Genomic DNA, 23,943 nt, shown 5'->3' with positions numbered 1-23,943 from the left:
GAAGCCATTTAATCCAGTCTCCAATCTTTCTAGGTAATGTTGAGGACAAAGCAGATAGAGTTCCAGATGATTGTTAAAGAATTAGTTATTCTATTTATCTAAATAGAAAATCTAAACCAATTTCAGTTGGGTTTCAGATTAGTATGGAAGAGCACTTACTGCATTTTAATGGGTTTTTATAGAGATAGGACAGAAGCAGTGCATTAGATTTAATTGCATGTTGCCCAGAGTCTGTGCTGAATGGGGTGACCCTTATAAATTAAATTAGAAACAATAAAGAAATATTGTCTTTGGACCACAATATGTTATGGAAACATGAATCTCTGTAAATATCTTGGCATACAAAGACCTTAGTCACTAAAAACTGCCAACCATAGTTGTTCCTACATATAGGATTCCAATCTAATTATTAAAATGTACCTTCCTACATGGCTTAGAAGATACTTCAAATGATGCTTTAAATGCTCGGCGTTGCTGTGTGGTTAGGATTGTCCGGGGCCGCTTGGGCCGTTTATGATCCCTGATCTCCTCAGATACTTTCCCAGTCTCTTCCATTTTGCAGAAGCTTGCTTCATCATCACTTTTACCTTATAATATGAAAACATCCCATTGCAGTAAAATTCACAAATTGTTATAATTAAAATATTTAGCTTGAAAATGTTGCACAAAACCTTTAATAAATGAACACAGATGTAACTTCGGAAGCTCCTTTCAATAAAGTGTTGTGCAGTACTATGTGTACATGTTGGCATGCACCTGCCTCACAGGACTGCTGTTGCGAGAAAAACAGGAGGAGGTAAGAGTATTAGGTATGTTTACTGTCTTATAAATTACTTTGTATTATGACTGAAAGGGACGCGGTGGCTCAGTGGGTTAGGACGCTGAGCTTGTCGATCAGAAGGTCGGCAGTTTGGCAGGTCGAATCCCGAGTGCCGCGTAGCAGAGTGAGCGCCTGTTACTCATCCCAGCTTCTGCCAACCTAGCAGTTCGAAAGCACATAAAAATGCAAGTAGAAAAATAGGGACCACTCTGGTGGGAAGGTAACAGCGTTCCGTGCGCCTTTGGCATCTAGTCATGCCGTCCACATGACCACGGAGACGTCCTCGGACAAGCGCTGGCTCTTCAGCTTTGAAACCGAGATGAGCACCGGCCCCTAGAGTCGGAAACGACTAGCATGCATGTGCAGGGGAACCTTTACCTTTACCTTATTATGACTGATGTCTAAATTCAGAGAACGTAGTTTTAAACAAACACATGACACATTTTAATTCCAACTTGCAATCTAAATTGGATACCTTGCAGTGTACCATGTTAATGCCACTTTATGTCTATGTAGACAAAGTCTGCACAGAATCAAAAATACCATTGTAAATATGACAGAATATATGAAATATTGGCATAATATTGTTCTAATTTTAAAAAATAGCTTGTTCCTGAATTAAAAGAAGCTTCTCAGATATTTTGCATGTCTGTTTGTTATTTACCAGAATGTGTTTTCAGACATTCAATTTATTTTGAATGAGGCAACTGAAGTAAAAGGAATTAGTGGTTTTTCTCTTCCAATTCTTGATCTTGAAGAATTACATGGCAGCCCTGCCAAGAATAGCTGGATATATTGCATTTGGTAAATGAAGGTAAATGAGAATTTAAAACTAGGTTGCATGTTATGTTAAACACACAGGGTGCAGTGGCTCTTCTAATCTAAATTTAGAAATGTATAAGCATGTGGACACTTTAAAAGAAAAGGATTTGCACTTACCGGTAACTCCCATTTAAAAAAAACCAGTGCAAGGCAGGGAGAATTTTTTGAAGCAAGTGGCTGTAGGTAGGAAGTTCATCCCGACCTATTTGCATACAGTTATCTCATTTAGGGTCATTTAGTTTTTAAAACTCTTGCAACTATTTGCAGTTTTGTAAATGTGTTTTGAGGGCTTATCCTGGATGTGTAGCTGTTTTATTACAATTACAATTGGTACCAGATTTTAAAGTAGAACAAATAGGCACTTATCCTCAGTATTCTAAAAAAAATGGGACTTTATTCCTGCCCTATTTCCTTTGTCCAAACTTGTTACCCCCACAGCTGTGTTGATTTGGAATTCCACCATTCCCAACAAGCCTGGGGGATTGTTGAGAGCCGGAAAATAGAAGATTGAGGAAGACCTACTCAGAGAATTAAGAGTGATAAAATATTTCCCTCCTCTAACTGCATTTGAAGCATGAAACATAGAAAGCTTTAAAACGACTGTGGAAAAATAGTGCAGAGAAGGCTAAGGGAATCCTGTCCAAAGAAAGACAAGTAGCTTCAGCACCCCCGAACACCTGCTCATCAAATCCCCCCCCCAAATAATGGAAAGTTGATTCTACTTTAACATGGCAATGCTTTTAATTAACTCTGTCTTTCAAGCCCTCCACGGACAGGGTAGGAATTAATTAATCTTTAAAACTCCTCCTTATGTCACATGGGAAAGGACGACAGGCAGGGTATATTGTCTGCACTGACCTCTGGGCAACCTCAAGACACAACAGGAGAAAGCAATGAAATACTGGATTCATGAAAAAGATGGGGAAAAATCTTTAGTTTGAAGGAATTAGGGGAAGGAGAGATGTTAGTACCTTTTTAATTGGAAAGAAGGCACTTCTTTCAGAGACCTCTGTTTATTTAGGCTTGGCCACTGGGGGTCACAGAAGAGAATCATTGAACGAGGGGCTTTACAGATTATGGACAACATATGGCTTCCAGTATTTTGTGCTTTATCTTCATTTTCTCACAAAGATGGTCCTGAGTTTTCATGCTGCTATTTGATCCCCTGGATTTCTAAATGGGATTGTAAAGAAAGATGCTGACCAAGCAGGAATTTGCTGTCATATCTATAGCCTGGTGAAGCTGACTAAACGTCCTGGAGAAGGTCTGTTCTTGCTTGCAGACATGTGCATTCCTATTTCGTTTTCAGTTGCAGACTACTTCTGCTGCTAAGCTAAATGTGCTTGCAACAGAGTGGGCGACAAATGAGGACAAACCTTGGAGATGCTTGGCCTCACACAGGAATCTGGAAAACTCCAAGAGGCTTTCCATTTAGAACCTTAGTTCTTTAGGATTTGTGAAATTATATGCAAACAATTCCAAAATCAAGTGGGGTATTTTTAAGTAAAGAATACCAAATTGGCAATGATGACATGCATTGGAACAGAAGATATTGTACAAATTCAAACCAAAATTCTATCCAGTGGATTGATCTTCCACAGTGATGAGGGAATTCCTAGTGAACCTGGGAACGATAGAGATCAATGGTTGTTTATATTATAGTAACAATATTATTTCTGAACACAAGCACAAAGATGAGAGACCCCCTTATCAATTATTGTCAAAACTTTTTTTTTATTTGGATTGATACTTGATGCCAAAGTAGCATAATCAAATCTGGAAAGATTTTGTATAAAATGGCAAAGTAATGGATAAGACAGTGATTTCATTAAGAAAATCCTTTACCTAATATAAACAGCCCTAAAGACCAACGCAGTGGTAAGATGTTAGAGTGAACAAGTAGGATGCAATGGCATTCTCCTATTCAGTGATGTCAAGAGATTTATTTATTTATTTTATTTTAATTCCATTTATATCCCGCCCTTCTCCGAAGACTCAGGGCAGCTTACAAGCTTAGCAGTAGCCTTCATTCTATGTATATGCCTGCTTATTAGGGCTTTCATACACCCCCCCAAGCGGCATTGGTACCATTGTATACAAGCTTTTAAAGTAATTTTTGCAAACTAGGCTACTAGCAACTGAAAGAGCCTCGGCTGGCACTAGGAAAAAGTCACTGTATTTTTTCATTGAATATTTATTATTTTTAACCTATCCTATTACTTTATTTTGATAGCCAGAAAACTACATTTTTTCCAGAAGATGGCAGCATTTTGCTGATTTTGTTTTTACGTGGGACTATTATTTTCAAAAATGTATTCCTGTTAAAACTGGCATTTCCAAAGTAAGCAATACAACACAACTCATCTAAAAACAGGAATCCATAGTTATTCTTTTGTTAAAATGATTCCAGCTTTGCTGAAAAGTTTCTGTTGATTACAAGACCCAGTTTTAACCTCTTAAGCTCCTGAACCAGAGCCAGAATTCTAACATAGGGGTGAGGTAGGAGACTCAAAAGCATCACAACCAGTAATAGGAGATGCAGATGATGGGCCTGGCCACCCTCTGGCATCAGGTCCAATAGTTAATAACACCTGAACAGGAAAGCAACTCTAAATCAGATTCTTCTTTCATGGGATTGAAATACTTCACACAAAGATCTCAAGCATTTCCAGAGTTACTTGCAAATCTGTCAATAGGGAATTAACAGCGAGGTAATGGGGTGATACTTCTATACTCAGAAGTCTTTTCCTTCCTTCCTTCTTTGCTCCATAGAAAAGAATGAGTTAGCAAGTGGAAAAAGGGCACAATGATTCAGATAAGTACTCATCAGCAAAGTACCGGATTAGTCCAAGAATCTAAAGAACAATTTGTACAGTAAGACTGAACTTCCTTTTCCCTTTGGCTCAGTGTTTTTTGCTCTTGAGGTTTGTATGTATATATATATATAAGATTTATGTCCTAGAGACAAGCAAAGTTATAATCAGAAGCCAACACGAGTTTGTCAAAAACAGACCATGCCAAACAAATCATTACATTTTTTTGACAAAGTGACTAAATTAGTGAACCAGAGAAATGCTGTGGATTTCATTAAGTCATTTGGTAAAATAGACTTATAACCTACTACTTGGTAAGATAGAAAATGTGGGTTCGACAGCATCACCCCCAGATGGATTCATAACTGGCTGAGCAACCGCACTCAACCTGTAGTCCTCAATGGAACTGCATCTACATGGAAGGACGTATGCAGTGGAGTACCTCAAGGTTCTGTCTTAGGACCAGCAGTAAAGGAAAATATTTTGGCATACTTATCATCCTGACCTTTTTGGACTATAAACACGTACTAAGCTTGGACTTTTAATCTCAAGAGCTAGTGAGAAAGAAAGAAAAAATTGACCTTTGATTATGTCTGGCTGGGAGAGACTTTTTGAGCTGTTTTCAGGGAGGTTGAACGCTTTGAACATTGTGGATTATAACCTTGCCTGGCTGACAATTTTTGGATGCCTGAGACAAAGGATCACTATAAAATATTGCTTTTGGGACTAGACCTGTATTCTGGAATCTATTAGATTATAAAGGCTACATATAAAGACCAGAAAGCTAGAAGAAACTTTGTTTTACTGAGACTAGTGATATTAGAGGATCTCCAGGAATGATGCCTCAAGAAAAAACAAACACCTTTCAGAAGGAAATATACTCTACGCTACAACTAACACACCAAGCAATTGTTGCATACAAAGAGAACATAAAAAGAAACCATAATGAGACTAAAAATAATTTAGATAATATAAATGAGCAAATCTCCAAATTAAATCTACTACTAGAAAATTCCCAGACAACAACTACAAAGTATGAACAAATAAACCACAGATCGGAAGATGAAGCAGAGGAAATGGACCTAGAGACAGAAGAGATGAAAGAAGGGAAATATAAACAAGCACACACAAATAAATTACTGCAAGACTAATGCAAAAGACCCTTTACCCTTTAAGTCTGCAAGATGCACCTGATGACAAGGAAGAAGATTTTTGGGAATGGAACAGGGGAAATGTTATAATTTGGGAGACAAAGGATGAGGGTAGAATTTGAGGGAGAAGGAAGGTGGGAGTTGCTTAAGGAACATAAATGGGTGGAATTCCCCTCCCCCCAAATACCCTACCTAAATTGTCTTCCTCATGCCAAGCAACTTTCATAAAAATAGAAAGAAAATTCCTGGGCGATTTAATTGCCTTGGCTTGGAAAGCTACTTGGCAAAGAAAGAAAGCGAGGATTAGATTTTAAAAAATAGAAGATCTGACCTATTAGAGGGGGCATCATATGTTTAAATACATGTTTGAAGATGATTAAAAGAATGGATGACCCTTAGATATAATTAGACTTTTATAATGAAATATATGATTTAGAATTAAGATAGCATTTTTTCTTCTTTTGATATGGGAAATATTAAAATAAGAGGATTAGTATGAATAATTTTTTTAGCTATATAAATGTAATTAATATTGAAAAAATCGTAACTGACAAAGATACTTTAAATATTGATAGGAAATTAAACTTTAACAAGAGCATGAAAAACAGGATAATGATTTATGAATTGATATTATTGTTTTTGTTGTTGTTGTTAGTTGCGAAGTCATGTCCGACCCATCACGATCCCATGGACAACGTTCTTCCAGGCCTTCCTGTCCTCTACCATCTTCTGGAGTCCATTTAAGCTCATGCCTACAGCTTCAGTGACTCCATCCAGCCACCTCATTCTCTGTCGTCCCCTTCTTCTCTTGCCCTCAATCTTTCCCAGTATTAGGCTCTTCTCCAGTGAGCCCTTCCTTCTCATTAGGTGGCCAAAGTATTTGAGTTTCAACTTCAGGATCTGAAGAGCTTCTAAAGAGCAGTCAGGGTTGATCTCCTCTAGGACTGACCGGTTTGATCGCCTTGCAGTCCAAGGGACTCACAGGAGTCTTCTCCAGCACCATAGTTCAAAGGCCTCAATTCTTTGGTGCTCAGCCTTTCTTATGGTCCAACTTTCACAGCCATGATATGATTGTTGTCATCATCATATTTTACTAATATTATACAGATATTATTATTTGTATAATATTAGTAAAATATGATGAAGATGTTTATATATAACTTTGTATACTCCAATAGTACCAAGAATTGTAATTGTGTAATAAGGGGAAAATGGAAAAATATGGGGAAGAAAGGAGGATCAGGGAAAAAATACTGGATTGTGCAGTACTGAATAGATTTATATTGAATAAATTAATGTTAAGTATGTGAACCCAGACAACATGTTGTTTATTAAGCTCTAAAGTTTGTAATTCTTAAAAACTAATAAAACTTTAAAAAAAAGAAAAGAAAAGAAGTACTAGGGGTGGAATGACAGCAGTCATCCAATATCTAAGGGTCTTCCACAAAAAAGAGGGGGGGTCAACCTTTTCTCCAAAGCACCTGAAGGCAGGACAAGGAGCAAAGGATGGGAATTAATCATCATATAAGGAGAAATTTTCTGACAGTGAGAACAATCAGTCAGTGGAATGGTTTGCCTTCAGACCTTGTCAGTGCTCCATCATTGGAGATTTTTAAGAAGAGACTGGACAGCCATTTGTCTGAAATGTTATAGGGTCTCCTGCTTGAGAAGGGGGTAGAACTAGAAGACTCTAAGGTCTCTTCCAACTCTCTTATTATTTCTTTTTCACAAGTTCAAACCAGCTTGTGATGACTTCCATTCATCTTATCCAAAATTGGGTGACTGGCCCAAAATTACATTGTGAGCTTTCACGTTGGAGCATAAAAGTGAACCTAATCTCCAAAATCATTGTCCAACTTTGTAACTGCTATACCAACTGGCCATGTAAACTTGATGCTTACATATTTTGCTCATTACAAAAACTGAAGATGATCTTGAGAGGTGGTAAGGAACAAAAAAGCAATCAAAAAGGTTATTTCAGCTATCTGGTAACTTCTTTCCCTCTAGAAATGTGACCTCAAGGAACTGATGTCTTGCTTATAAGATCAGAGCTAAGAGCAAAAAATCTGACAAACTGTACACAAGTAGTATATGCTGGCAATTAACAGAAAGGAAAAAAGGGGGCAAGAATGTTATTTGCTTTATTACCAGCCACATCTGGATCCATTGTAGAATGTTTGGAATTATTGATGGATTAAGCAGATAAAGAATTAATCATACTTTAATTTTAATCACACCTTAGGCATGAGCACCAGTTGGATGACTTTGAGCCAATCCCTCTCTCTCAGCCCAACCTACTTTACAGGGTTGCAATGGGGAAAGTAGGAGGATGAAGGAGTATTAGGTATGTTTGCTGCCTTGAGTTATTTTTATAAAAATAAGGTGGGATAAAATAAATAAATTTTATTCCTTGGGTTTATTACTTTTAAGTATTAATGCCTTTCCTCGAACTATTGAAATAATATGAACATCTTAATAAAGCATACTTTTATACTGTGGTGAGTTCTTTAACCTCAGGGACAGCTATTTCTGGAAAATATTAAAACCTTATAAATATCATGATACTAACAAGAAATGTTGCTGCCTCATCAATGGCTTCCAGCAAAATAAATGGTTCTGCCTTACCAGAATCCGATGGGGCTGGGCTTCCAATGCTGAGCCTTTCACGTTCCTTCTCATAGTCATTCCTGCACAGCAGTTGGCTATCCTTAAGGACAAATTCATCTCCCTTCTGAAGCTGTTTCTCACAGACACAACAGCAGAAGCAGCCTACATGGTACACACTTTTCTGAGCTCGCATAACAAACTCACTGGGTGTAATTGCTTCCAAACAGTTGTTGCACTTCACTGCAAAAATCCTGTCACATAAAAAGTCAAAAGCAGATAGGTCAGAATTGTGCCTAGATTATGTTGATCACTTAGGCAATCCGTTGGGAGCCTGGTCTTGATGGCTTCTACCGCAATTGTAGTATACTTTACAGTGGTAAGCCCTCCTTGCATTGGCAATGAAATACAGTACAGGAAGTGTTTGCATTTCCATTTCGTTGTTCGGGAAATTGTTGGCATTCCTAATATATACATGCTCTGGTAACATCTTTTTTTCTTCCATACCCTTCTGAATCATGACATTGCCTACATCTCATCCACAACCCATTCCTGGGACAGCCTATAGTTCTCCTTTGCAGTATTAGTCACTTTTTTCCTTTTAAGTAGCTACAAGCCATGGCAATTCTGATGTTCATCACCAACTTTTGATTAGCGCCAAAGTCAAATACTTAAGGGGTTAGGATGCTCAGAGCACCTATTGGCCACCCTAGGCTGGGGTAGGCATCCTCCTCTCTTTCAGTCCCCAAGGACTTTTTTTTTCCAGAGGCCTTTTGCTTTGATCAATGGGAAGAGTGTGGGTCTTTCAATGGGAAAGGCCAATTTGAAAGAACCAAGCCAATCTCTGGCACAAGTATTTCACACAATTATCAGCTGATGAACCCATGAAGGATACCTGTACCAAAGCAGAGCAAACTTTTACAGTTATCTGTATACTTACTAGTTTAGCCATCTGACAAAATTTACCTCTTCCTCCAGCCTTTTATGGTTGCTGGGAGTGGTTGCTGGATGTTTGTCACACCTACAAAACTATTTTGGTCACAGCCATCTTTCTTCATTTTTCAGCTTGCCACAACTTTGGGGGGAGGGAAAATGCATTCTTCTGTCCCAGACAAACAATAACTTTCTTATGGGAACCAAGGTCAAATTGCTCAAGTGTTTGGCGGGCTAGAATTACCGTTAGAGAGCCCGCCAAAGCTGTTAATTGGAGGATGTGATTTATTACATATTTAGTGGGTGGGTAGTTTAACTTTTACTTTGTAACCTTTTTTGCGGGGGGGGGGCTTCCAGACTTGGTTTCACCTTTGTTTGTGCTGATATTAAGTAACCATTAAAATTGTTCTTTGAGGAAAGCAAATGCCTCAGAGTTCTCATTTTCTTTTGGCCTCATCTATCGGAACCATGACAATGTTTTCCTACCAGCTGGTGAGAGGGGAGGGGAAACAATCCACCAAAACAAATTTTAGACAACCTTAGTAAATACATTTCCATGACATCTTTATTGTTGGGTGAAGGGTATCAAAAACCTCAACTGTTTTATGATTTTAAAACAATATTAGCATTCACCACATGCTTGCACATAAAGGTGGAGGGGAGCGAATATTCTTACACCTCCCAAACTGATTTTAAAAGTTTGATCAATACATTAGTAATAATTATAATGCACCAAAAAGATGGCACATAATTTTGATTATTTTATTCTTTCATTTCTATTGTTTATTGTTATAAAAACTGGTTTCTGAGAAATGGACCTTAAATGGCTATTATAGAATAAAAACAGAAATGAAAAGATAGCAGCCTCACGGCAGTGAACTAAGCTGCATCCCAAAGACAGCCAAGCAGAAAGAAAAGAAAAATCTTGCAGTTCTAGCCATGGATAATCAGAGGAGGGCAGGTAAAATCCAGCAACAGATACTACAATGAGCCGCTTTATAACAAGAGTTATTAGAAAGATCTTGTTCTACAGATGGATGGCAGATTCCTCTGCTGACGTTTTGGATCACCATTTAATTCTGACAACTGTGTGGTTTTTGTAAAATGAGCTAACTTCACACTGGATATTGTGCTATGCCAGGTATTTGACTCCTATTCTGCCTGGAAGATGCCGAACACAAACCCTACCATATGGCAAAGCTAATTGCAAACACTTGCTGTTGTTTCCAAGTGCCCTATTTTTCAAAATGAGCTGGAGGAGCTGGTGGTTGTCATCTCAGAACCACTGTACCATATCTTTCAAAAATCCTGGAGCACTGGGGAACTACCTGAGGATTGGAGAAGAGCTGAAGTGGTTCCCATCTTGAAAAAAAAGGGGGGAGGAACAGACTCAGGGAACTACAGACCAATCAGCCTAACCTGGGAAGATACTAGAAAAGATCATCAAAACACAGATCTGCAAACATCTAGAATCAAGCAAAGTTATAACTAGAAGCAGCACGGCTTTGTTAAAAACAGATCATGCCAAACCAATCTTATTTCATTCTTTGATCAGGTGACTAAATTGGTGGACCAGCAGAATGTTGTGGCTGTGGTATACTTGGACTTCAGCAAGGCATTCGAGAAAGTAGACCACAACCTACTTCTTGGAAAGCTTTTTAAAAAGTGGGATAGATAGCATTACCATTAGATAGATTTTTAATTGGCTGACAAACCGCATTCAAAGAGTAGTCCTTAATGGTACTACATCTATATGGAGGGAAGTAAGCAGTGGGGAACCATACGGTTCTGTCCTCGGCCCAGTACTCTTCAACATCTTCATAAATGACTTAAGATGAGGGAATAGAAGGGGAACTCATCAAATTTGCAGATGACACTAAACATATGAAGAATGGTTACAAGAACTGGGCATGTCTAGTCTAGTGAAGAGAAGGACCAGGGGAGACATGACAGCAGTGTTCCAATATTTGAGGGGCTATCGTAGAGAGCAAGGGGTCAACCTATTTTCCAAAACACCTGAAGGTAAGACAAGGAATAACAGATGGAAACTGATCAAGGAGAGATTCAACCTGGAAATAAGGAGAAATTTCCTGACAGTGAGAACAATCAACCAATGCAACAGCTTGCCTTCAGATGTTGTTGGTGCTTCATCACTGGAGGCTTTCAAGAAGAGACTGGGCTGCCACCTGTCAGAAATGGTGTAGGGACTCCTGCTTGGGCAGGGAGTTGGACTAGATGACCTACAAGGTCCCTTCCAACTCTGTTCTTTATTCCATTTATTCTATTCTAAAACAAAACTCTGTGGAGATCCAGCAAGAAAAACAGTGAAACCCACAACACAACATGCATGCTTTTTTCATGTATTCACTTGTACTCCACAGAGTTCATCCATATGGATGAATTCTTGTCCACACTGATTTCAGAATTAAATGAAAAGACGACAAGAAAGACAGCAAGAATATTTGATCAAATAGAAATAACTGGCTATGACCAAATCTAACGGTGCTCTTGATCAGCTCAGGGAGTAACATTTGATCAGGTTTATGGAGAGTTAATTTGATTTTTTAAAGGCCTTTGTACTGAGCATTAATTTTGAATTGCCTGTATACTGTAGCATGATTATCATGTCAACAACATTTTGGCAATAATCCTCTCTAGTACAAGGCAGCAATGCTATAATAAATATGAGTGTAGGAAACTAAAAAAAAAACTGCTCCCACCAACTCCATGAACCATGACTCTAGCTCTCACAAGGACATGTAGTGTTTTTTGTATCCAAATGGGGAAGAAAAGAGACGAAATTGTTTTTTGCGAAACAACTGCTGTTTTTTCCAGGCCAAAAGCCTTGTGGACTCAATGCACCTTACAACATTTTCAGCAATATCCACAGGGCCCACAGTTTAAGTATAAAAAGCTAAGGAAAATAAAGAAGACTAAAAATAGCATGTTTTTATTAAATGTCTGTGGAAATTCTCAATCATCCAAATTATGGTTTTCCCAAAGGTGCTTTTTTAAAAGGTGGACATAACTGAAGAAGCTTCTTGGATGAGGAGCAAAACATCTTCAGGGAATTCAAAGATTTTCCTTGAAGATGTTTTGCTCCTCATCCAAGAAGCTTCTTCTATTATGTCTACCACTGAAGACATAAGAAGCTATGCTTTTATTACTTTGACTCTTATACATGTATACAGTATGTATGTATTAACATGTGTATATATATGATGTGTAGTTCTGATATCTCTTTTCATGCTCATAAAATAATTCACACAGCTAGAGATTGCTGGCTACACATGCTGTTTTATATGCTTGCATTACCTGAGTTTTAAGCAAGGCACATTCTTTATCAAACCAAGGTTCAGATCTCCCAACTGGTAGTTGTGAGGATGGAGGAGCTGTAGGTTGGATGTAATTTTGAGTCCCATTAATAAGATGGCTTTTGACTACATTCCCTGAGAAAATCTTTGGAAGAAACTAGCTAACTCTTTGATCGATCATCAGCTGCTTAAATTGATTATGCAGTCACACTGCAATACCACTACACAGGTTAAAGTACAAATTTTGGTGATCTAATGGAGCTTATCCTCATTCGTGAAGGGGTTAAGCAAAGATATACCGATAATCCTCATGACACAATAGATCACTTGAGGAACAGTTACAACAGACACTCCAAAGTTACATATGACCCTGTTTCAAGATTATGATAGCTACAGCACACCTGCAGTCATTCGCCCTTATGATTGACCACAAGGACAATGCAGCATCTCTCGCCTGTCTTTCCCCATTTCACCACACCAGGATCCAACACCCTTGTGTCTGCTCCCCACCCACCCATCACACTAAAATTTTGAAGTTCTTGGGCCTTGGTTCGCAGAGAGGCAACTCAAATATGGCTGCCATTTTGTCCTGCGTGCTTGTGGGCTGGGACAGAATAGCGGCTGAGACAAACTACATTGTTTTGCTGCCTCAACAAGACCTGCACAGCTCTGCAAAAGCTTCTGCAGTACTGTACAGACTTTGTTAAAGTAGCAAAACAAAGCAGTTTGCCCCCAGGCTGCTGGCAGTGACCCAAATATGACTGCCATTTTGTGGAGAGGACAAAATGACAACTGATTCCAAAATTGCACCACGCAGCCATGCAAAAAAAGCAATCCATTCCATCTCTCTGGAAGGCCTTGGAGCTCTTCAAAAGGTAAGTGAGGAGGAGAATGTTTGGCCTATGGGGTGAGAATTAGGCCTAAAGTCTGGGGGGGACACAAGGAATGGGAAGTGGAGCATTGGCCATCTCTGGGGGTGGTGGAGGCCTCCAAGGGCATCCCCCATCCCTGAGGCACCCCGTGCTCCACTTAATGACTTGGGTGTACATTTAATGATTCATTGGGGAGAGCAGGGATGGGGGAATCGTTAAGTGAGGTACCTCACCTAATGACCATCACAACATGTAATCATAATAGACTCCATTACAGTTAAATTTCAAGGACTACCTGTATATTGGCCCACCCCCATTATTCAACATTTACATTAACAATATTGTTTTAGGTTTTGCCAATTCCGTCCTCCGTCCTCCATCCTTCTCCCATCGTCCAGTTCCAATTCTTCTGTATGTAGATGATGCAGCTATTCTTTTGGTTTCAGAAATATCACAAGAATGAAAAATTTAAACTACAATATAAACAAACAAATGAGCTATGTAGCCGAACTAGAAAGAGTTCTCCAAAGGATAAACTCTTAAGATCTCAAAAATAATAATAGTTTTTAATTCCATAGTGCAATTTCTTATAGAGTCTTATTTGTTTTATTATTTATACATCCTTTCTAGCCTTTCTAAAAGGGTGGAATAACTCTGTCCAGCCACCTTGGAAAGGGTGTCACTGAGGAAGTCATCAGGACGACTCTGGAAAGCCAGCATCCATATACAGAGAAGGGCAAGGCTACTCTTTCAGCATTGTTTAAAATTATAGCAGCTTAGCCTTTAGAAGACCCCACTTCTTGTTCCAGAAATAAGAACATAGTAGCTGCCATTATCACCATGAATTGTTTATTATTTTCGTTGTAGTCTGTATTTCAGAATTCAGAAAACATCCAGGAAAGGGGATGACAGGAACATTCTATCCCTGGAGGTGAGATCAGCCCTTGCCCTCTTGATCTTCCAAAAGGGTTTCAAGATCTGGCTCTGCCAACTGGCCTGGGGCCCTGTGGGAGTGTGCCATTTTGGAGGTGCCTATTGAACTAGGAAAACCATTGTATTCTAGTTTAAAACTTACCTAATTTTTGTTCATTTTAATAATGTTTTGTTTTGTGTTTGCATTTTATCATATTGTACAAGTCATCCAGAATTGTGTAACAGTGAGATGGGTGGCATGTAAATTTAATAAATAAGTAAAACAAAGTATCAGAAGACCAGTGACAGGTCATCAGAATAAAATGGGTCTGCTATAGTCTAAACCAGGGGTCAGCAACCTGAAACAGTGAAAGAGCCACTCGGAACCGGTTCCCTCACAAAAGGAAAAACTGGGAGCCGCAAAAAAATGTGTGCACATGCGCATACATGTGCGCATGCGCAGAACAGGGTTTGACTAAAGAGTGGAGCCAAGGCGAGATATGCACCTACCCTGCATATTTGAATTGATTGTTTGAACTTTTTTAGTCCCACCTTTTTTTTTTTTTTGGACTGCACATGGCAGAGGACTGGGAGCCGCAGGAGATGGCTGAAAGAGCCGCATGCAGCTCCGGAGCCGCGGGTTGCAGACCTGTGGTCTAAACACAGCCTTGGCCATGATTGGAGAAGACTCCACATGTTTTTATACATATATTTTCTTTAAAACTAAGGAAAGATTCTTAGGCTCTGTAAAAGGGCAGCTGAAGGACACAAGACTGCAGATTTCCCTCTCCACCCTTGAGATAAAGGAAATTCATGATCACTGGAGAATTCTATGCTCATCATCAGTTCAATTTTGGTGGAAGTGGATAGGAATATACCGAGAAAAGAAGTGAAAGACTTTACACTCCTGGAACCACATCGTCTCAATTCAACCCTCTTCCGCAAAGGAGAAATCTCCAGCCTGGAACTAGTAGATATACTTTATTTCTTTTGAAAAATTTAAAAGAGGTCGTAGGAGGGGGGAAAGGAGCTGCATTCCAAACATCACATACATTTTTTTCCCATCTTCTTCCTCCACATGTTTACTCAGTTACAGCCTCTTCACATACCATACATTGAAGCAGAAATTCAGTTTGCCATTATTGATTACCTGCAAGAGGCAATAGTATATCAAATAATAGAATGGACTGCAACAGAAGAGTACAATGTCACATTTTTAATTCATCCTTTTATTAAAATATTTGCTTTCTATTTATAAGGAGGAAATTGTTGTTTTTGCTTAACAAAACAGCATTAAAATGAGCTGTCCTACAAGCAGGCTGGCATGATTCAGTCCACTTCATCTCCCCCCTTCCTCCTGCAGATATACAGTACTTTAGTGTTGTATCGATCTATAGGCATGGAAGTTCTTTATTTTTAATTATTGTGGTTTATTACCATTGACAGAACTGACCTCCTCCATGAATTTATCTAACTCTTTTTGAAAATCATCTTGAGGCAATAAATTCCATGCAATGATTGATCACACAACAAACATTTTCTTTCATTCATGCATAATTGAAATTCTATCATGATAAAATGAGGAAGTATTCGATATACCTTTTCTACATCATGTATTATGTTAAATTCTGAATCTTATTCTTCCTTATAAATACAGGGCCCAATGAGAAATGATATTAATATTGTACAGCTGAACAATTTTGGATAGTTTCAACTGGGCTAAAAGCATTTCCATTGAATTAGAAACTTATTCAATCCCTTCCCACTACATGCAATACTTAAGAGTGAAATGCATCTTTTCATCCTCCATTAGTTTTGGAAAAGAAAATGGATCTACAGTGGTACCTCGGTACTCATTGTTAATTAGTTCTGGGAGGCACAATGAGTATCAAAAATGATGAGTACTAAACAAATTTTTCCCCTACCTAAGGAATAATGTAGTGAGTCACAAGACAGCCAACACCGACAAGTTCTAGCTTATGCATTGAGTACCAAACAAATGATGAGTACCAAGACAAAATGTGTTAAGTACCAGAATCAATGAGTTTCAAAGCACTTGAGTACCAAGGTACCACTGTAGAAGAGGAACACACTAGAATTCAGTTTCTAGTCTCTGACTCTTCAGATATTTTAAGAAAATACAGTGGCCACTGGAATGGAGGCACAGGATCACATTTTATATTTGTCCTAACAAACATTCACTAGGACTGTATAGTCCCTATGATTAAATTAACTTTACTTATGTAAGCTTGGTCCAAAAATTCAAAAACTCAAAATAAGTTCCTTGAAAATTCCTGATATACAGTTTGTTTATATAATTATATCAATAGGTTCAGAGAAGGTACACAGTATTTTTTAAAAATTCAAATTAAAGTGTCAAGCTCGAAGCGTCAGCATAAGGTTGCCATCATTATTGCTTCTCAGCTTGCTAATGCACTAGAGAGGGAGAGGGAGCAGTGGCGTAGCGTGGGGGGTGCAGGGGGGGCCGGCCGCACTGGGCGCAACATCTGGGGGGGGCGCGCTCGACGGCACCAGGATCCGGCAGGGCGGAGGCACCGGAGCCCCAGCCGGGAAGGGCCTGACGCCCCACGGCGCGCCACACACACACACACACACAAACACACAACCACACAGCATGACTCCTCCTTCGGGCCGCTCCGCCTTCGCTCCGGCCGCCAGCGCTGGACTGAAGCCTTCTCTCCCTCCTCCCCCACCCCCGCAAAGGAGAAGGCGGCTCCTGAGCGTGCACAGAGCGCGGCCCTCCTGCAAGCCCGGGGCTCCGTTGCGGAGGCTCTCCCAAGGCACTCCCGGGGTTGCCAAAGGCGGGGGGGGCGGTGGGGCTTGAAAGAGGGTGGATTTCCCGTGGGGGGAGGATCGCTGCAGCGTCTCTCCGGGGGTCCCTGCTCTGGAACGAAAGCTGCGTCGGCAGGTTGCCGATCCAACCGTGCATGCAGACTTTGGGGGCGAGAGGACGTGGTCGGGTGCGTGTGCGTGTGTGTGTGTGTTTGTGGGCGCGCCCGTGCTGTCTCTGTTCTGCAAAAGGCGCTTTTTTAAAAAAATAAAAATAAAAATAAAAATAAATCCTGTCCTGCTGGAATGCAGAAAAGCAGCCCTCGCCCCCCCCATTAAAAGCTTGAACTCTTCTTCTGCCTTCAATCTCAGTTTCTGTTTGGGGCGAGGTGCCAAAGAGAAGGAGGCGGCTTGGCTTGGATAAGCAGCGTCTGGGCAGAAAATAGGTCGGGCGCCGCAGCAAGTATGAATTCCTGGGGTTCAGCCTAAGCAGGCAAAGCTGCAGGGTGGGTTGGTTGGCTTTTCCGGCTTTGGAATAACCTTGGGAAGCTGAGGCATTGTAAGTTGGAAGTCATTGTTTGTCGCCTAACATGTTGGGTCAACCCCACGCCACATGCTAAGCCATGAACCGTGGTTGGTATCCAGGGTTTAGGACAAGATGGAGAAAACTAGCCAATTGTGGGATCATAAATCTTGATGAAGCCCATCATCGCTCCATGTGATGTATGCACTCAATCTACAAACGTAGTCCAAGCCTATTCACATCTGTTGTAAGGTCATTCTCTCGTGGGGTTTATCCTGACGTCCACTAAGAGTGGAACAAACATGCCCCATTAACCATTTTCAACGCCATGTCCTCTCTTTGTCTCATCCTAAATCACAGCTGAGGCACCTTAAAGTTGCCTTGTTTCAGTGTTAAACTAGCATTTTCCCTCTTCTCCAGAGACCCTTTTTTGCCTTGAACCTAACTCAGGGGTAGGCAACCTTGGCTCTTTTATGACTCATGGACTTCAACTCCCAGAATTCCTGAGCTAGTGGAAGAGACTCGAATGCTAAAATCCACAGGTTAGGGGGCGCAAATTACTTGCCTTGCCCCGGGTGCTGACAACCCACGCTACGCCACTGAGAGGGAGGAATGGAATGCAAGCTCCAGATAACAAGAAGTCAGCCCATATGAACCAAGGACGTTTCAGCAGGTGTTTGCAAACCCACAAAGACACTTTCTCATAAGAATAATTTGGGACTCGATTGGGTCATGTGACCTGCACTAATAGGGGGAAGGAGAATTCTATATTTTAATTATAGTGGTTTGCGCAGGAATTAACCAGAGCTGGGTTTGCTTCATTTGTGCCAAAATGATGTACTCAATAAAGTTTTGCATTAAGAGATCGGATCACCTCGATGGTGCTTGCTTGGTTGGGTTTGTTAGTCAGGACCTTGACATAAAGTTCATAGTCTACTTACCACAAAGGGGCAATAGAAGTAAGAGAGAGAAGCATTTATTCTGTGTGGCCTTTCTTGCATATGACTTGCCTGCTCTTTGTCTAAGAGACTGCCAATCTGAGGTCACTTCCTTTTGCATTTCTTCCTAGGCATGCATGTGTTCTTGGATGCTATCTATAAGGTCCTTCCTGTAAATAAATCTTCCTATCATAACTGTAAAACTTGCTTCACATAGGCAGGGGGTTAGACTAGATGGCCTCCAAGGTCCCTTCCAACTTTGTTGTTGTTATCATCATCATCATCATCATCAGGTCAGGGTCCTACTCTACGGAATGCTTTTTTGCACACCCACGATGCTTCAACTTCCAATGGTAACTGCCACCAGCAGTTGTTCATCACTTATAGTGCAAACATACAGTATGAGGACACTGTTTTTCTTAAAATAGTCCTAATCTCAGGATGGACAAAGAAGCTGTACAATTTCTGGTGAGGTTTAGTCATTTGTATAGTTTTTTTTCTAAAATTGAAAGAGCCCTTTTAAGCAATTCCTATTAGGTCCCAGCAGATGGCGTTTATTTACTTCAATTAATTCTTCAATAGAAAATTCTGAGTTTTACCATAAAAAGTTGTGTCTTTTAAATCTTTATGTTTTTTTTCTATAAATAAAATATCTCCACTGTCAACCATCATTTGAACAGGGAACTTGTTTTTGATGTTGTGGGCAAAGTCCTTTTCTCTGCCTCTCATCACAGCCCCCACCTCCCATCCCTACGCAGTGGTAGACAAGTGTTCATTTTACTGCTTGGCAACCGGGTTGGGGTTAAGCCTGCTAAACTATGAGTGATTTTTTTTTTTGGCTGGAGTACTGGAGGGTCTGCAGCCCTACCGAGAGAGAAAAATTAAACACCCCATGCCATGGCTCCAGAAAGGGGAAGAATTAGGTTTCATACTGAGCAGGCTGGACCATGGCATTCTTTAGCTAATGCTTAACAAACCCCTTGACAAAAGAAACCAACTTAGCTGCATGTTTGTGAAATGTATTCACAGCAGAATTAGGTTTGTCAGAGAATGCTGTGATTCCCTACTGTAGGTGAGGAATCCATGCTCACTTCCATCAACTGAACACTTTTTAATTTTTAACTACCCGGACAATCAAATGCCTCTTGTTATGTATCTAGTGTATCATGATCATGAAATTATATCTGATGTGCCAATAAAACTAAACCCACACTTCTGATTTGAAATAAGATGTACAGAGAAATGCAAGAAAGCAACAGACACTAGGACAAATTATGGGGACATGCTATAATAGAGAAAATCCTGTACAAACCACAGTAAAGTTATATCCTCAAGGTTTAAAAATTGCGGGGCAGGAGAGATAAAGAGTGAGATAAAGAAAGAGGGGTGGCACATCCTCATTGTAGTTAAGGACAAACAGTAAATTTTAAGAGAGGTGATGGTGCAATGATAAAGCTATATTGTCTGTGGTAGAGGGGGGGATGTCAGTTTTTCATTAACATAAATGGTTAAGAATATAGCGATGTTTTTCAAAGCAATGCAAAAGTAAAAATCCCACCAGGATGATAATAGGAACAAAAGATAAAAGACTCTACACAAACTTCACTTTCATTTAAAACTATTTACTATTATTTTTCTCAAAGTTTTAGCAGCAGTCCAAATGCTAAATGTATTAGAATCTTCTCTTCATGAATTTGAAATTAAAGCACCATACTTGTCCCATTCATTTCAACGAAAACTCCTGAAAGTGTATTTTTAAACTCCATCTTCCCATCAGGGCCTTCTTAAATGGCTCCTCTTCCAAGAAAAGGAAGAAGACCAGAAACTTTCACAAGGCACCAATAGGCCAGAATCAGGGAAACAGGCCTTAGAATCAACATCACAGCAAAACCAGCTTAACTTTGCACAGTTTTTAATTTCAGTATAGAAACAAGTACAGGCAGTCCTCAACTTACAAGAGTTCAAAGTTACAATGGCACTGAAAAAGTGACTTGTGACCATTTTTCACACTCAGGGCTTTTTTTGGATGGAACCTTGTAGGGTAGGCAAGGCAGGTTGTATGACATGTGTGAGTTCCGGCACCTTTTTCTTTTACAAAAAAAGCACTCTTCACACTTATGACTATTGCAACTTCCCAGTGGTCACGTGATAAAAATTCAGACTCTTGGCAACTGGCTCATATTTATGATGGTTGCAATGTCTCAGGGCAATGTGATCATCTTTCGCAACCTTATGATAAGCAACGTCAGTGGGAAAGCCAGATTCATGTAACAACTGTTTTAGTAACTTAACAACTGCAGTGATTCATTTAACAAATGTGGCAAGAAAGATCGTAAAATGGGGCAAAACTGACTTAACTAATGTCTCACTCGCCACAGAAATTTTGAGCTCCATTGTGGTCATAAGTCGAGGACTATCTGCAGTGTTGCGATTTAAATATGTGAACAACCGGTTCTCTGTGTGGATGCTGCTTCCAGAAGTCCATTCTGGGCCTGGGCAACAAAAAAATTAACTACCGGTTCTGCCAAAGTGGTGTGAACTGGCTGAATCCCACCACTGAGTATCTGTATCCCCAAGCATCAATAACAATGCATTAAAAACCAAGAGGAAAGAGGCATCTGAGGAGCAATATTCTTCTCGGATGTAGGCTTTTGTTCCCATGTTAATTAATCAGAGAATCAACACTGATGCATACCAATGCCAGTTCCTCTTGTTTGGAGGCTGGAGACTTTTAGCATCAGCCTTCAGTCTGAGAGCATATATACTAAGAGCAATAAAGTACTAGAATAGTTCTACACAGGAGTTAGCCGAGCCAGTGGTCTAAGGGTTGCTTCTTTACCTGGAAATCCCAGCTTTTGCCTGGATCTGAATCTGGATCTTGATTGCCAAGACAGAATTTTATATGCTTTGAGTATGGGGCTGCTGTGAGTATATCTTTATCTAGCAACAGTACCATGAATGTTTCTAGTAATATTTACTTTGGACAATTTGACAACTGGAGGCAGGGAGAGAGAGAGGGAAAAAAGTGGCACATTAAAGCCTCTGACTGAAGCCATGATCTGGCTTTAAATTTTAAACTCAGTTATCTCCCAACACTGCTTTCCAAAAGCAGGAGGCAAAATTACAACTTAATTTTACAGAAGAAAACTCCCAATAAAACAAAGCTAAAGCAAGTATCGCCAGTCAGGTTTAATATCAGAAAATAGAGGTACGATAGTAAATATCATAACCAGTAACATCTAACCAAAATTCAGAATAACATAAATAAATAAACTTTACCTGTGAGGGGGTGGATTAATGTAAAACAAGAAAACTATTCATTTATCATAAATAAGTCCTCATTTTAAAATACCAAGTTTTTAAATGCTTTTTTCTATACGTTTTGCTTATTGTTACATTTATGACAAAAGAGAACTTAGCAAACAAGTTCTCATTTAAGAGTATGGAAGATATTTTATTGACAATCTGGATGGGCAATACCCAAGAATTATGCATAGATATAAAAACAGATGCCATAAGACATTGCTTTTTTGCTGCAACATACCCAATTAATAAAAGGGACGTGGTGGCTCAGTGGTTAGGATGCTGAGCTTGTCGATCAGGTTGGCAGTTTGGCGGGTCGAATCCCGAGTGCCGCGTAGCAGAGTAAGCGCCTGTTACTCATCCCAGCTTCTGCCAACCTAGCAGTTCGAAAGTACGTAAAACTGCAAGTAGAAAAATAGGGACCACTACGGTGGGAAGGTAACAGCGTTCCATGCGCCTTTGGCGTCTAGTCATGCTGGCCACATGACCACAGAGACGTCCTCGGACAAGCGCTGGCTCTTCGGCTTTGAAACGGAGATGAGCACTGGCCCCTAGAGTTGGAAACGACTAGCACGCATGTGCGGGGGAAACTTTACCTTTACCCAATTAATATTGTAATTTATGTGGATGGATGGATGGATAGCAATATTAGTCTTGCAGCACAACAATGAGTCTAAAAAGCCTAAACATGAGTTTTCCTAAAACATAGGTACATATTCAACTCAATTCAGTTTTTCATGGCTCCAGGAATCATGAATTCATTGTTTTTCACAATTAGCCAGGGTTAAATCCAGGATAGCACCTTCCCTCCAGTTCCGTCTTTCATTTACTAAAATATAAAATGATCATTAACAGCATTTTTAAAATGTTGGTTGGTTTATGTTTTAGCAGAAATAGAAAAGTAGTAGATGCGGAACAGTTGATATCCCTCATTTTTTGATTTACATCTGTAAAAGTGTAGTCATCTATTTCTAGAAAGCCTCTTTCTCTTTCTAGGGAAGACATACTTTCAAATTATTATAGTTTAATCATAAATTTTATTTTACGAATGTCACTCATGCTCATCAAATATGCTTATCAACCCCTATTAAGTTTTCAACTTCGTTCTGTTTGCTTTCTGTAATCTCAATATTTGTTCAAAGAGCACTGCATCTTCCCAATTTCTTTGTTTTTACTTATAAATTCTATTTCTGTTGCTGCTCATTTTCTTGTCTCTAGTATTTGGCTCAGTACTCAGTTGGGATTTTGTAATTCCCACCCTGATATAGGCATTACTGTTTAGTACAAAGGATAGTTCTTTAGGGATGGCATTTAGTATCTAATCGGAAAAAAATCTAAATCTGATTTGCAAACCAGCTGTTTAGACTATTCGATAGACCCAGAGTGGCTGGAAAAAGCTGAATTGTCAAATGGAATTATCTAATTTTTCATCTTTTCATTTATCAACTCATCCCCTTGTGGCAGGTGGGAAATTATTTTTGTTGATCCTTCAGCTTTTTAAAAGTATGTATAACTGAGACGTGCAATCCATTGGTTTTCAGAAATTATAGAATGAAAAACAGCTGTTGTGGTATCAGTTAAGCCAGATGAAAATCTTCTGAACTCCAACTGGAGTTCAGAAGATTCGAGATCTAAGTCTCAAAAGCATTTTTTGCTTCTTTACAGCCATGTGTTCTGTACATGTATACAAAACACAGCTCAGCAGAAGAGCACTCATCAGTGAAATATGCTGCAGAATGAATTGATATGTCCTGCCCAAAATAAATGGGCTGCAAATCTATGAATACTGTCTTACCAAAAGCAAAGACCAAGTGAATGTAATTCCAAATAAGCATGCTTTATCTAGTTCTTGGTGAAAAAATATTATTTTCATACAGGCAGCAATTTCTTTACAATACTTCAGAGTGTTCTTTGTATAAACCTTCACTCAGAGAAAACAATATAACAAACACAATTGTATGATACTTATAAATGTGTTCTGTTTGAACAATGTTGTTAAAGATCCTAGCACTTTATATTGTGTAGAACATACAAGTAACAAGAAAGCAGAATGATGTGAACGAGAATTTTATAACTTTCTATATTTTCAACAGACCATTTGCTTTCTATTAGGGATAAGATAGGCCATTCACAGCAGTTCTGAATAAA

General features: G+C 39.5%; 1 protein-coding gene across 1 annotated transcript in view; it reads right to left on the bottom strand.

Annotated features, from left to right (window-relative positions):
• Positions 1-23,943, bottom strand: part of LMX1A (LIM homeobox transcription factor 1 alpha) — a gene marked incomplete at both ends in the record, with an annotated part of 70,112 nt that overhangs the window by 14,710 nt on the left and 31,459 nt on the right. Inside the window, 2 exons of the mRNA XM_083358157.1 lie at positions 421-587; positions 8,232-8,464. Coding sequence (XP_083214283.1) covers positions 421-587; positions 8,232-8,464 — 400 coding nt within the window. The remainder of the gene's footprint in view (positions 1-420; positions 588-8,231; positions 8,465-23,943) is intronic.

Source organism: Vipera ursinii (genome assembly GCF_947247035.1).
Source record: "Vipera ursinii genome assembly, chromosome: 3".
NCBI classification, from domain to species: Eukaryota; Metazoa; Chordata; class Lepidosauria; order Squamata; family Viperidae; genus Vipera; species Vipera ursinii.
Note: the sequence above shows the minus strand (reverse complement) of the source record. Positions and strands in the feature narration are given on the sequence as shown.